Source organism: Loxodonta africana, chromosome 8, assembly GCF_030014295.1.
Source record: "Loxodonta africana isolate mLoxAfr1 chromosome 8, mLoxAfr1.hap2, whole genome shotgun sequence".
NCBI lineage: Eukaryota > Metazoa > Chordata > Mammalia > Proboscidea > Elephantidae > Loxodonta > Loxodonta africana.
The window spans coordinates 57,957,392-57,973,338 of NC_087349.1; the positions used below are offsets into that span (position 1 = coordinate 57,957,392).

General features: G+C 39.9%; 1 protein-coding gene and 1 long non-coding RNA gene across 3 annotated transcripts in view; one reads left to right on the forward strand and one right to left on the reverse strand.

Moving 5' to 3' along the window:
• Positions 1-469: 469 nt before the first annotated feature.
• SRI (sorcin) lies at positions 470-15,647 on the reverse strand. The gene is made up of 8 exons (XM_003407161.4): positions 15,530-15,647; positions 14,430-14,513; positions 12,295-12,364; positions 6,261-6,304; positions 5,314-5,461; positions 4,968-5,081; positions 4,068-4,126; positions 470-1,866 (listed from the first exon to the last, which is right to left on the reverse strand). Exons 1-8 carry the CDS (start codon positions 15,581-15,583, stop codon positions 1,840-1,842), a joined length of 600 nt encoding a protein of 199 aa, XP_003407209.1. The 5' UTR covers positions 15,584-15,647; the 3' UTR covers positions 470-1,839.
• The window catches only part of LOC135232235 (uncharacterized), a 54,001-nt gene continuing 53,676 nt past the window's right edge, over positions 15,623-15,947 (forward strand). For both annotated transcript variants that reach the window (XR_010322677.1, XR_010322676.1), the window contains exon 1: positions 15,623-15,834. This is a non-coding gene — a long non-coding RNA (uncharacterized LOC135232235). The remainder of the gene's footprint in view (positions 15,835-15,947) is intronic.

Consider the following 15,947-nt stretch of genomic DNA (forward strand, 5'->3'; position numbering starts at 1 on the left):
TGGCTCACGCAAGGCTTTTTGGCCTCGCAGACAATGTATCTGGAATGAAACCTAAACTCACCACATATTATAGAGCAGGTGCCTCACATTCTGATACGTAACCAGGGCACGACTACTTGACATAAATACATTTAGAAGTTAGGGTTGACTAAATATTTACTAAATGAATGAATATATACATTTTAGCAATATTTTAAAGTATAGTTAGTGAAATGAGTGTAAAGATGCTTAAAACCAAACCAAACCCATTGCCATTGAGTTGATTCTGACTTGTGGCGACCTTAGAAGATGTTTTATTTTTGCTAGTTGACAACTAATTGATCATTTGATAACTTTCATATTGCACCCTAAAGTAAGACACAGGTGGGCAAGGAGACAATTGACTAATTTCGTTTTTATCTGTTAAGCTTTCCTGGAAAAGAAAGCAAACCAAACCAGTTTTAAATTTAAGAAACAGACACTGCTGGAGCTCATTATGCCAACACAGTTTTAATATTTGAAACTACCTCGTGAGGTATTATCCTCTTTTCACAGATGAGGAATCTGAGGCTCTGAGATTACCTAAAATGGGAGGTACAACCTGGATTAAATTCCAGATCTTACTACAAAGCTCATGGTTTAAAAAAAAAAAAAATTATATTATAAAAGTAACACCTGCTTATTTGGAAAAGTTGTAGGAAGGAAGAAAAGAACTCATCCTGACCCCCAGTGGTAACCACATCAAAATTTTGGTACACTCTTTCCAGTCCTTTTGCAGTATATATTTTTTTAATGTAAGTATGAGCAAATGGCATATATAAAATGGATGTATTAATATTTTAAAAATTAACATCTTCTCATTTTAGAAGGAAATATACATTATGTTATAGAGAACTTGGAAAATACTGAAATGTATAAAGGAAATTAAAGTCACCTAGAATTCCATTAGCCAAAAATTATCAGTTAATATTTTCACATATTCCCTTAATCTTTTTCTACCCATTTTTTTTCCACATAGGTATGCTCATATTGTACAGAGATTTTTTAAGTATATTTAACAAAGGTCTATATGGAAAATGACAAAGAGGGACTTGGTGTCAGTATTTACCACTCCAATTATTCAACAGGCTTTAAAACCAAAACCAAACCAAATCCACTGCCGTCGACTCGATTCCGACTCATAGAGACCCTAGAGGACAGAGTAGAACTGCCCCATAGAGTTTCCAAGGAGCGCCTGGCGGATTCGAACTGCTGACCTTTTGGTTGGCAGCCATAGCACTTAACCACTGTGCGCCAGGGTTTCCACAGGCTTTAAAGAGGCAGAAAATAATCACTCAAGTTCCCTGTCTATTCATACAGCTGTCAGAATACCTGTAAGCCTTAAAACTTGTACTGTTTCCACTAAAGTGAACACATACATAGATGTTCTTTTTACACCCAAGGGAGTCTAAATCATGTACATAGGAATACTCCATACATTAAAACTTTAAATACCATGTAAAAGCCGCTCTGGGAGAAGACAACAGCTGTCATCTAAGTCTGTAGTATCTCACAATGAAAAATATACAATGTACTTTAATCATCTGCATACTTAATTTTGCATAACAGTGGGTTAGCAAGAAAATAAGGCATGACTGACAATGGCTTGTGTAAGTGCTAAATGGTCTAACAGTCCAGACTGTATATTATTAGAATTCCAACTTAACACAAAACTTCAGCTGTACATAAAGTAATAACCTTTACAACAAGCCGTTAAGGGTAAGTACCCATGTAAGTTTACACACATTACTGAAGGCAGAGTAGGAGCAAAGGAGAACCCAAGGAGGAATGTCAGTTATGTGCATGCAGCTTCCTCTTGATTTAAACACTCATGACACACTGAATGAACTGAAAAAGAGAAAAGTCAAGTGTTATTTTACAGACCTCCTAACACTTAATACACACGGTCCTATTTTTAGGTGAAACCCTGGCGGCGTAGTGGTTAAGAGCTACTACAGCTGCTAACCAAAAGGTCGGCAGTTAGAATCCACCAGGCACTCCTTGGAAACTCTACGGGGCAGTTCTACTCTGTCCTATAGGGTCAGTTGCGATGAGGTGGAATCGACTCGATGGCAACGGGTTTGGTTTTTTAAAATTTTTTTTATTTTCAGGCAGCTTGCATTTTGATTTTCTAATTTGAATTGTGGATTAAAAAAATAATAACTTTCTAAAATAAGGGTAAGCGATTGATAGAAAGGTTTTTTTGTGAGGCAGACAGCCTAATATAAAAAATAGGGTTCTCGTTTCTAAGTTTCTTATAGGAAGCCTGTCTCATTCCAATGGATAAAGAATTATTTAAATTCCAAATAATATCTGAGACTCTAGGGATGGTCGTGGTCAAAGGTAGTACCCCAAGAATACAAGTAACAGTTGAGCTGACACTGTTACAGCACCTGGGGACTCCCACACTGCATAGTACTCCCCTACTACTCTACAGGAGTGTGTCTCAACAGTTTATTCCCTTAACATCTCCTTTATTAGAATAAATCCTAGCATGCAAATACATGTTAGACAAGCAGAACATTTGACCCTTCCCTGTAGTTTAGAAACCCAAATTTAGAGGCTTCAGGATTTACTGTGAAATATTTGCTTCACAACTAAACACACAGCAATAGACTGCTAGGTTCCCAACACAAGCGAGGCACTGTGCTTTACCCACGTTACCACTAATTCTTGCTGTACTCCCACAAGACCAAGCTGATTATCCCTACTTTTGAGAAAAGGAAACTAGAACCTGGGATTTAGAAATCTCTTAAGTGGCCCCTTCTGAGGCCAAAGCTTTCCACTCTACACAGTCTCCTGATCTTTGGAAGTGAGAGACTGTCAACTGAGACGTTAATCCAGACTAAAAGGAGCACATTTTCTAGCAGAAGGAATATGCTTATTTACGCACACATATGGGCCTTTTTAAAGTGTACTCATAATTGCGGCAGCTGTTATGCCAAAAATATGTACATCTTTGTACTTTGCAATGAAGAAACATTTTAGAATAGTCAGTAATTACAGTAATTTCAAGTCTCAAAGTATTTTTTTTCTCTTTTTAAATGAATGGCTGTGCAAAAAGTGCAGGGAAAAAACTAAACATCTCCCTAGCTTAGTTATGTACATTCAACTAATGCATCAAAGATGGCACTGGGTTATGTCTACACTGGCTGCACGGCCTATCCTACCTCATTTAGACTGGCTGTTCATACAGGACTTGTTTTACATTGAGACTTAAGCTTGAGCCTTGTGTCCTCAATGAAGAACATAGGGGTGCAAAGTAGAGCTTTGAGTTGTTAAAGCTATTTCTCAATGACTGAGATGATTTGTATAGAGAAGGCAAAAGCAGACATGTATGTGCCTGATGTTTCTCAAGGACATTCCTAATTTAAATTCCGTACCAGCTCAGTGAAGAAGGCATCATTCTATATCTGCTTTACGCAGATATGCTCAGAGAAATGACAGGAACCTGTCTAAATGGTCCAGCTAATAAGTGGGACAAGCTGGGCCTTGAACACAGGTAGTTTTAACGTAGTGGCAGTTAGATGGCGCTCTAACTATGGACAGGCCTGATGATAAAATTTATTAATTTATTTTGATTTTCTCTCCCAAGAAATTTCTCAATTTTAGAGCATTTCAGTTTTGAAAAGAACAAATTTACATAAATAAAAACTTTAAAACTGTAACTAAAATTACTTATTCTATTGTTATTAGTTGCCGTTGAGTTGATTCCAACTTATGGTGACCCCATGCGTTACAGAGTAGAACTGCTCCATAGGGTTTTTTGGCTGTAATCTTAACACAAGATCGCCAGGCTTTTTCTTCTGTGGTACTGCTGGATGGGTTCGAACCACCAACCTTTAGGTCACCAGTCAAGCACAAACTGTGCCACTGAGGGACTTTCTAAAATTACTGAGTTTTTAATTTTTGGTTAACGACTTCCTTTGATCATTTAATCCTTGACTGCTCTGGCATCTTTAAGATGTCCTTAACAGCGAACTTCAAAAGAGACACTATTCAAAGCACATCTGATCCACCTGCTTAGTCCTTAATTCACTGAGACTTACGTCATCATACGGGAAGTTCACAACACCTTGTTGACCAGTATCGCGTCTTCGAAAGCTGTCTGTGAAACAACACAGTAAAAATTTATGGCTTGCTTTACCTCTTTTCTAACATCACAATAGTCAATTACTTTGGCATTGGATTCTAACTGAAATAACATTTAAACTGTACAACCAGACTATATCAACAAAAGACCAAAGCAAAGATGCCGATTATATGAATATGAGCAGGCTTAATATGCAACAACTTCTACGATATGCAAAAGTTTGCCATTTTTTTTTCCAGCTGGAAAGACACACCTTACCCTAAAGTTAATAAAAGCTGTGTGACTTCTCAGGTGATTATCTAATTATGATGAAAGCAGAATTTCAAACTTCTTAATAACAGGGATATTATTTAGTTAGAAAAAAGATGGATGGATCTGATCTAATAGTTGATCAAATATCCCACCCATGTGAGCCCTGCCCAACAGAAAAAGAACTACTTTAATAAAACGTTTGCCCTCAAGTGTTAGGATGCAAAGAGTCACAAAATTATTCTGTTGGATATGCTTGACCTTGTTGTGTACTGTGAGTTGATTCTGACTCATAATGACCCTATATGACAGTGTAGAACTACCCCCTAGGGCTTCCTAGGCTGTAATCTTTACTGGAGCAGATCACCAGAAAGCTTCCATGAAGCCACTGGGTAGATTCAAAGTACCGCTCTTTTGGTTACCAAGTGATCACTTAACCATTATGCCACCAGGGCTCCTTTGGATATGCTTGATAGAACTGTTAAAAATTCACTGATGTTAGGAAAAAAGAATGGTGAGAATAAAAGTTCAGAAGCACTGAGAAACAAAATGTCATAAAAATGATGTCTTGGCCCATGGCAGTGACATGCGACCTCAAAGAACACACCTGTGAGAGCCCTCAGTTTGACACAGCAGGCAATGTAGTCATCAAAGGTGATCTTTCCATTGGTGCTGTACCTCTTTGCAATTGAATTCACAGCCTGAGGACTCAACCTAAATCCTGAAAGGGAGAAAAATCACCCAACAAAAAAAGTTAAGGGATGATGGAGACCACTGAAAAAATAACCAAAAACAATTTTTAAGACAGAAAACTCATTTTAATTATGAACACACACAATTTCTAAAACATACAGAACAAACCCAATAGAGAAACTGCCTTCAAGTAACATTTCTCTTTAGAAATAAAAAAACTTCTATCAGTTAACTGACAATCTGGAGTTAGCAATACCTACCCATAGTTGTCAGGGCTTTCTGTAATTCTTGAGGATCCACTGTTCCACTTCTGTCGCTGTCAAAACTGATGAAGTGCTGTCTCCAGCCATTCAGCACAGACCAGAGTTCTTTAAATTCATTGAAACCCATTGTGCCAGACATGTCTCTCTGAACCGTAATCAAAGATCAGAGCATCTTTATTTAGCAACACTTCAAAGACCAAGGATAAGAGGGATTTAATATGCTTTCTGCTAAAAAAGTTTAAAAATTATTATATTTTCTTCTTGATATAATAAAAAGACAAAGGCCTGTGGAGAAAAGGCTCTGAGCACCCATTTTCACTATGGGAAAAGAATAATCTATATGATGTGATTACAAGGAACTAACATCTTCATCATAAGCCCCATGTAAAATGCAGCCTAGTTATTGCCAACTGGGCTTCCCTTTCCGGGTACCTCAGACTCTGTTGTCTACCCTCTGTCCTAGGGTCTTCTTTGGCCCTGCCATTCTCTTGTTAAGCCCTCCCACACCCAAGAATTTCCCTTTTGGAAAATGAGGTAGGATGGAAGCCACTGCAGGGTCAGCACAAGTTAACCTCTCTTCAAAATGTGCTCCAGAGCTAAACTGAGTCCAACAACTGTGATGTGAAAAATTCCATTACTTGAAGGTCAGGTGTGAATCATGCAGAATGTTTAATGTTAAAAGAAAAAAGCTTCCCTGACTACTTATTTCTATACTTGTTCTACTTTAACGCTTCCTTAAATTCTTGAATGACTAGTAGTATTCTATTTACTAAGGTTTCTTCCTTCGTTCACACCAAATTACATCTTAAAAGCTAATTATTTCAGAAAGCTCTCTAGTGGTCATTGGTCATTTTTGTTTACTGGGATTCATTTTGAAATGAATTCCTTTACGAAGGAAATTTTTTTTGTCAGAAAAAAGTACTTTAGGCAACAGTAGAGGATACATCCAGCATTGAAACCATAAGCCGACAAGTCTCCAGGTTAAAAGCTGTTAAAACAAAAAAAAATGCAATCATATTAATAACAATTTCAAAAACTGGAATTATACTGGATCCATTCAAATTAATTAAAAATGGTATTACTGATATACTTTATATACTACTCAATTTATACGGAAACCAAATTATATGGACCTTTAAAGATTTTTTCCATACAGAACCCGAATTTCATTCTAACAATTTTAATAGAAAGTACTTTAAAATGCATTGCATAGTACTATTAATATTTGTACGTGTGATTACTGTGTTGAAGTTGGGGGAAAAATGTATTTTTATCTTTTAGAAAGATATATACTGAAGTATTTGCAGACAAAATAAGACATCCTGGATTTGCTTCAGAATAACCAAGGATGGAGTTGGAGATAAAACAATATTGGCAACACAAGGTAACTGCTGAAGCTGAGTGATGGGTATGCAGGAGTTCACTTATATTTATCTCAACTCCTGGATATGTTGAAAATGTTCTATGATACACTTTTTAAAGTATTATATACTATCTTGTCTTTAACAGTGTAATATAATTAATTCAATTCACCACAATATTATCTATCCACCACACTGGGTGGGATATTGCTTTGTTCTTCTCATAAAAAAAAAAAAACCCAGTGCCGTTCATTTAAAAAAAAAAAAAATCATAGTTGACTATAAATAGCTGGTTTTGCTAGTTGTGGGTGTTATCATTTTTTTCCTGTCTTTTCCCTTTAATGGGAGGCACTGAGTGATGACCTCCTACCTCAAATAATCTATAACTTCTTCTCATATACAATCAGCTTATATATGAAACCAGATAAGTATATCTGTTAGAACTGTGTGTTAAATAAGAGAGCTCTTGAGGAATAATTCAGCAATGGCCACTGTTCAGAAGCATGTTTATTTTACTTACAGTTTAAATGTGTTTGGAGGACATTTCCCTTAGGCAACAAAACTAGACTATATATACCCAGTGCCATCAAGTCGATTCCGACTCATAGTGACCCTATAGGAGAGTAGAACTGCCCTGTAGAGTTTTCACGGAGCGAGTGGCAGATTCAAACTGCTGACCCTTTGGTTAGCAGCCGTAGCACTTAACCACTATGCCACCAGGATTTCCAGACTATATATACCCATTGGTTAACTGTCTACTGGTAATCTATCTAAGCAGTAGGAAATTAAAAATAAAGAACCCCACCCATCTAACATGTTAATGGAAATCAATGACTTTGAGGAAATATTATGTAGGTATAAAGAAGCTGTAAGGCTAGAGGACAGAAGTGACAAGGGTCACATGGACAAAGCTAATATAAATTCTGCAACTTTGTTAAGAAGCACATAGAACATTCTTAGAGCTCTTTCTAGCTTCATTTTTCCTCCCTCTAACCAAAGTGAATTTAAAACCCAACTGAGCTAAGTAAAACTCACTGAGCTTACTCTTATTACTGCGAGGTCTTTAAATGGCACAAACTATAGGTTTTTCATGTATAACAGATTCCTGTGTTTGTTATGAAGTATTCCTGTGTTACTGGATATAAAAGTCTAGGGACTATTTTCATCTTGCTCTTTCAATCTCCAATTGATCTACAAACATAATCCCCTGAGGTAGGAGGAGGCAACATCACTTTTCTACCCCTCTGGGAAAGAGTTGCTCCATTCTTCACTCTGACCTTTAAGTTGTGTGGAGGTACAATATTCCTCTAGTCTAGACAAGGGGTTCTCAACGCTGGGTGCACAAAAGAATCACCTGGAAGCTTCTAAAGATTCTGACACCCAGTTGCATCTCAAAACAATTAAATCAGAATCTCTGGGCATCAATTTTTAAAGCTTCTCAGATGATTCCAGTGCGCAGGCAAGGTTGAGACCACTCTTCCAAGAAGAGTGTCATTCCAGGATCCCAGCATCAGTATTACTTGGAGCTCGTTAGAAAGGCAGAATCTCAGGCCTCATTCTACACCAACAAAATCAGAATCTGCATTTTAACAAGATGCCCAGGTAAAATCTATTCACATTAAAGCAGGAATTCTCAATGTGTGCAGTCCTTGGGCCAGCAGCACCAGCATCACATGGAAACTTTTAACAGATGCAGATTCTCGGGTTCTACCACAGGCCTCCTGAATCAGAAGCTCTTAAGGCTGGGCTCAGCAAACTGGTTTTAGCAAGCCCTCCAGGTGCTGCTGATGCTGATAAAGTTGAAGAACCACTGATAAAGTCTAGTGAGCCTGACAACCACAGGCTCAAGAGGACAAAACCAATTATGTTGGGCTTAGATCAAAGTTTCTAAGGGGCCATGAAGCAGACAACTTCCCTGTTTCCCATTTTATGAATGGCACCCCCATTCACTCAGTTACCCAAGCCAGAAACCTCCCCCTCCTCCAATATTCAATCGCCTTCTAAATAACTTAGGATCCATCCATGTCCAGTCCCATTGTCATTTCCCTGGTTCAGTTAGCATTTCTCCCACTTGTGTGACTCCAAAGGCACCCTGACTGGTGTTTGTGACTCCAGTTTTACCAAGCCATGCCTATGCCGCCACCTATAGCTGAGGTGGTATGGGTTTCTCCTATTGAAAACCAATAAAGGCTTTTTATTGCTCTCAGGATAAAGTCCAAACACCTTATTAGGGCATATAAAGTCACATTTACTTCTCCAGTTGTTTGTCTCTCACTCCTCCTTCAACCCCCGCATACTATCTTCATGGTGAATTACTCAGTTCTTGACTGAGCTGTGTTCTCTCATCTCAGTGCCTTTTGTACGTGTAGGTCTAGTTGAGTGGTATACAGCTCCCTCACTCCACTTACTTATTGGTCCACCTCACTTCTGCTCGATGTTCACTTCTTCTCACTTTAGATATCAATTCTGCAAGGAAACCTTTCCTGAACTCTGCCTAGGTTACACCCCTGTCCCATGTGATACCATAGCCTCTGTGCTTCACAAATTCTGGTACTTTTCACAATGTTCCATCAGCACTATTTGTGGTTGCACACTCTAGCACCCAGCACATGGTAGGTGGTCATTAAATGTGTGTTGGCTGAATAAATGAATGAACGGTAAGACTGAATTCTTATCTCTGCATAGGAAGCTGTATAGCCCCTCTCAAACAGTCTAAGGAGGAATATGTTTGTAAAATAAAATCTTCTGATTTTTATGGATTTTAAAAAGTAATGTATAAACAAGTCCGAATACCATTAAGGCTATAACCAACCAAAAACCAGTTGCTGACAAGTCAATTCTGATGGGTGGTGACTCCATGTGTTTTATAATAGAACTGGACTCCAAAAGGTTGTCAATGGCTGGGATCTTTCAGAAGTAGATCACCAAGTCTGTCTTCCGAAGCTCCTCTGGGTAGATTCGAACTACCAACCTTTCACTTAATAGCCATTTGCATTACCTAGGGACTTCTAATTAGCATTGCTATTGTCTGCCATCGAGTGGATTCTGACGCATAGTCACCCTATTTGACAGAGTAGATTTACCCCATAGGGTTTCCTAGGCTGTAATCTTCATGGGAGCAGATCATCAGGTCTTTTCTCTAGCGGACTACGTGGTAGGTCTGAATTGCCAACCTTTTGGTTAGCAGCTGAACTCTTAACCACTATGCTACCAGGGCTCCTTCTAATAAGGGTAGAGGACTATAATTTTCTATTTTAGGAAACTAGAACACTCAGGTCTAGTTCAAGTAAAGAAAATCTTTAATCAATTTTGTTGACTGCATTTTTTAAAATCCATAAATGGCTTTTATTAATGTTAATTCTATTTTAAATAACTCCAAATTTCAAATGTATTTTAAATACTTTTACCTTTACTTTTATTCTCCTTTCCCCTGTTCACATACCAGACTGGCTTAGAAATACACAATTGAATGGACCCAGCAGAAAAGCCCTACCTCCCATTGTTTCTCTCAACCTTACCACAGAGCAACAATGAAATCCAAGGAAATAAGCTGAATTACTATCTTACAGACTAGAACAACTTCCTTCATCAACCTTATGTTTAGGTATGACTCCTTCCTTTAAGCTTGTGAAGAAGAGGCCCCTAGACAATGGGGCCGAGTACTAAGGCCCTCCCCCGCCCCCGCCTTGGATCTGCACCTCTAAGTTTAGAAGCTGAGTTTAAAAAACCAATGGCAGTGTAGTTTTTGTACTGCAACACTTACTCTGGTGCCTCGAAGGCAGGATGTGGTTCATTACAGCCTCTACTGTATTGGGAAAAATAATTCAGGACTAGATGACAGTTAGCAAATCAATACAATCATGTGGTCCTGATGACTTAGGACATGTCTTATGTATTACTCGTTCACTAAATGAGGCTTTCTCAATGAAACTTTTAAGAGGACTGATCTCAAAGGATATACTTTGTTAGTCAGATTTTACAACCTGCCACACCTCTTATTCTTGAAAAGAGTACAGAATAATAAGTCTGTGTTGTGATACTTCTGTAAACCCTGCTGTTAGAACTTCTTTGGTCAAAGGGCCAACTGTTCCAGGTTAACAATTTACAATTTAAATGTGTTGCCTACAAAAGTAAAAAATCCCTAGATTTTTTACTTTTGTTTAATCCACCAAAACCAAACCCACTGCTGTTGAGTTGATTCCAACTCCTGGCGACCCTATAGGATAGAGGAGAACTGCCCCCTACAGTTTCCAAGGAGTGCCTGGCAGATCTGAACTGCCGATCTCTTGGTTAGCAGCTGTAGCACTTAACCACTGTGCCACCAGGGTTTCCTTCTTTTGTTTAGGACCATATGAAATGACAGAAATGCAAAGGGTTCCCCTTTTGTAGTAATTCCTCAGCTAGGAAATATTAACAGGCTAGGGAAGACGCCTAAAACAAAGGGTGAAAAAAGAGAAACGCGAAGAGTTCAAAAAGAGAGTCAGCTAGTAAACACTGGTCAAAAAAAAAAAAATGCCACAGTATGTCCTAAAGTGTGAATTCTAGCTTGAGCATTTTAGTCCACAGCTTAGCATGAAATTGGGGTTCAATATGATGTTCTGTCTCAATTAACAACTGGCAAAGAAGGTGGCAGGGAACACAGCTGAGCCAAGACACTATTCTTTCCTGGAAATTTATCATGGTCAAGATATCATTTGAAGAGAAAACATGAGGTGTGGGTCTGGGACAATGACTGAGATGCCCCCAGTCAGGATGCAGTGCCATGGCATTACTTCCTAAACTGCAGCCATGGCAGGAAGGCAATGTAAAGGCTGTACTACAGGGCAGAGATCCAACAGGTGGGAAACGGAAGAGAAGGAGGTGGACCAGTGTAAGAAGTTCAGAAATTAGGAAGGTTCCTTCCTACTTTAGAGCCCTGGTGGCAAACTGGTTAAGAGCTCTGCTGCTAACGAAAAGTTCGGCAGTGCGAATCTACCAGCTGCTCCTTGGAAACCCTATGGGGCAATCTACTGTGTCCTAAGGGTCGCTATGAGTCGGAATCCACCCAACAGCAATGGGTTTGGTTTTGGACTTCCTACTTAACACATTCTCTGAATACATCCTCTAAAGACGAAAGACCTGAGGGATGTCATGCAAGCATTCAATGTTGCAGTACATGCCTGGAGCTTAGAGACCAGCCATTCAGGAACAGGAATGCAGGACCACCCACTCAAAGCCCTAAGTGCCACCAGGGTTCGGGCAGAGGAAGCTCTTGGCAAATGGTGAGCAGTAAATGTTAGCTCCTATCATTAGTGACACCTGACCTGGCAGATTTCATTTCAGCACCTTAACTTGTCCTCTGTGAAGGAGGCCATATAAGCTGTCTTACTGCTTCAAATGGTTCCAGAAACATGGAGCCCAAATCCAAGAAATCCATTAAACTAGTGGGTAGAGTGGAATGATTTATTAAGACTTGTTTTCAAATTAATATTGTGAAATAATAAACAACCTAAGTAAGCTTTTGAAATTCTAAACTTTGCTGGATCAGAAAAGGTTCGTTTTCTTCCTGGCAATAATGACGAGTAACAGCTAAACTATAAAATCCGAGAGTACTTTCAGAGAAACTCTGTCAACTTACGTTTGTATCCTCCAGCAATGCCTGACTGTGTCAGACATCTCTGCAGCTCATCAGCATCTATTTGCCCATCCTTTGGGGGAAAAAAAACAGGAAGAGGAATCACAATAGTGTTTGTACTTTTTGGTTCTTTGACTACCTTCAGTATTCAATGCAATAATAATACCAAAGCAATCAGTATCATCACTCATCATGAGATTTTTTTTTAAGGAGTGCCTTCCAAAAGTGGGCATTCTTTTCCTCACTCTGCTTCCAAAAATAATTCAGTGATGAAAGGAAGTTATCAAATTATTAAGCCCTCTTCCAAATATGGATAATTCGGGACATAGTCCCCAATCCATAAGTTCCCAATCCATAAGTAAAGCAGGCATTCAATTTCAGGCTATACTGTAAATAACTATTTCAAAAAAACTGACAGAAGTCTGAATGTTGTTTACTTCTGTATGTTAGTATTACAAATACCTTTCCAACATTTCCCTTGCCAAATTCTTGAATTAGATTTGGCAATAGTTTCAAGCAAAGGTTCTTCGTCTAATTAAAAAAAAAAAAACACTAAGATGAATTCAAAGTTTCTTCCACTGATATTTTTAATGTATGAATAAAACTAGTTTCTGTCTTGGCAACTCTTCATCTTTCAGTCTGAGCTAGGAAACTGCCAAAGCTAATAAGCATTTTAAAGTAAAATCATTTTCATAAGTGCTTAAAAATCTTATTCTAGTCTCTCTAGTAGAGGTTTTTTTTGTGTGTTTATTTTTGTCTTTTTCAGGGTACACAACTGACATCAGTAAATAAAAACCTTGGTTCACGCAGATAGAAGACGCCTTGGTCACCTTTTCTTGTCATTTGGTGAATGGTTTTTTCAAATCAACCCAATTATATCTGGAAGCTACAGTTGCCCAATGCCCACTCACTGGCTGAACCAGAACAAAAGTAGATATATGTCATCTTTTAGGCATTTCAAAATAAAACGCCTAAATTCTCAAGTGCGTGGGTATCATTAAGTCTTAAGTTAAGAGTAAGGTCAATGATTTGAAAGACAGTGGATATGCTGAATATAGGGCTGCTGAAAGCTAAGCAGGTTGGGTCACTTACAAGCTGCAGGCACAGGCAATCTAAGAATGCTAGGCTTGAGGTCCGCTCTGTTTGTGGTTTCAAAGATACACATCATTAACAGATTAAGCTGATACTTCAGGGGAAGCTCTTCCAGTTTTAGACTCAATTTTCCATCCAATTTCTCAACCTGTATTTCTTAGGGTGCTATCTGAAAAGGTGTTCTTAGGTTTTTATCCCATAATAGTCTGCAGCATTTTCACATCAGGATCGTGTTATTTCTAGCTTTTGATCATAACAAAACTAAGTTGGATTCATAAGGAGAAATATCCTAACGTCTGAGTTACAGCAACAGTATATTTACTATATATACACAGTGACCTCATGAGCGTCCTCCCTCAAAGTAAGCCTGCACCTGCTGATTCTCCTGTCCTGCAATTCAGAAGGTAGAGAAGTGAAAGGCCTCCGGAAGCTGACCCTAATTCTCCATGTCGATAGGCCACAACTCCAAATGACACAGACTAGCTGATCTATTAACAGCATCTGCCTCAAAGAGAAACTAAACTGTTCACAAGTTTAACTTCCTCATAACAGGAAAGAGTAGTAAATTTCTTACTTTGAAGCTGGTGGGTTTTTACCTATTCCCCAAGGAAGGAACTGATTAACAATTAAGCTCAACCCAAAGAAAGTATCCATTAGAATCTGGCTACATAATTATTAACATATTTCTTTAAGTTGTACAAACATGAGTTTATGTTCACCAGATTTTGAATTTCTCTTCTTGAAACCACCCTGTACTCTGAAAACTTAAAAAGCATCTTTCTACCTTACAAATCCTCACAGGATATTTACAATCCCTTATGTAAAATGACCCTCATTCAATCACTAGTTTGGAACTGAACCAACATAAATAGGATGCCACATTTTGTTCTGAATATTTCAAAGTGAATTTTCTGTCAATTTTCTTCTCTCTTTTGCAAAAAGCAAAGGGATTCCTTCCCAAAGTAAATTCATTTTTCTGCACCACTAAAAAGGGAATACAAATGTAGAATCTGATTATTTCTTTAATATTAGACGGAAAATCTAACCTGTCCAGCTACAGCAGCAAAGTAACCGTACAACGGATCCTGAGTTTGTCCGGGAAACGCAGGCCCTCCAGGAGCCCCTCCATACTGTGAAACAGAAAACAATATGCATCATTCCGCTGAATCGTTTTATTCACTCATCAGTGACTGATGCAAAGCCAGGCAATTCACATCGTTACCTCCCCCACAACCAACCGAGCACATTCTAACCGCAATCACCCTACCCCCTTCTTTCTTTTCACCCCCATTATAACTTAAAAACCAACAACTTGAACCCAAATAGGTTGTCATGAAAGTGGCACCGCATAAGCGAAGCAAGTTTAAAAATTCCATTAACCTGCACATTACTGATATGAATATAACCCAGGAGAGCAACTGAAGAGCAAGTCTCGGAATTGTTTATAAGTTTGTTTGGTTTTTAAAAAAGATTTTAAGAACCATGAAAGGCTAGAGTTGGTAAAAATTCTGTGACTAGACGCAGCCTAGTGAGGAAGAAGTAAGGTGTCTCGGCTGGGCTGTATTTCCAGGTAAGCACCCTGCCCTGCGCGGCAGGGAGATGGTGCCAAAGAACACTCTCTTGGAAACAGTTCCCACGACGACGCGCATCCCAGACGCCGGGCTGGGCGACATCCCTACCGGAAGACTTTTACTTTAGCGGATTTTCCCCTCACTTTTTTTTTTTCTTTCTTTTTCTTCTTGCTTTCGTTTAAAGGGAAGGAAGTGGCTCTTTAGACCACTCTAGGTTAAAATGGCTGTTGTTTTCGGGGAAAACACATAGGGAGAGCGGAAGAAACCAACACCCAGTTTGCGCAATTCCACGCCGCGTAATCGAAGAGCGACAGGGTGGATTTCCTGGGTCTCAATCCACCCGCGACCTCATACCGCGGAAGAGGGAAGCTGAGGGAAGATCAACGGAGAGGAGGGGGTGAGAAGGCGGCGACCCGCCAGGGCCTGGGGCGAGAGAACGGCCGACAGCTAAAAGCGCCGGGGTAGCCGCCCAGCAGCGCCTCCGCGCCGGCCTTGGGGTCGCCAAGTGCGGCCTCTCGGCTCCCCGTAATCCGGGGATCACGCCCGGGCCGCGAGCCTGCGCGGGCAGCACTTACTCCGCCTGGGTAGAAGCCGCCGCCGCCAGCGCCAGGGTGCCCCGGGTAGGACATCACGCCGACTGCGCCGCCGCCGACGCCGCGCCCCGCGCCAGCCGGCTCGGCCGCTCGCCCGCCCAGCGCGCGGATCCGCCCCCGAGCGCACCACGTGGGCCGCGGGGGACGAGCGTCTGAAGCCACCTGGGCTGGGGTTCGGCCGGCTCCTCTTGCTTGGTCACATTCCTATCTTTGTGGGGTTTTGGACCAAGACCTACGTAAACGGAGGTCCGGTGTTGACCTACGGCCCGTGATGCAATTCACAGCAGGTACCTCCCTTCCTTTGAAACTAATGGGACGTTCCAACACCAATACAGTACCAAACCCAAAAATTCATTGCAATTCAGTCGACTCCAACTCACAGCGACCTTGTAGGACAGAA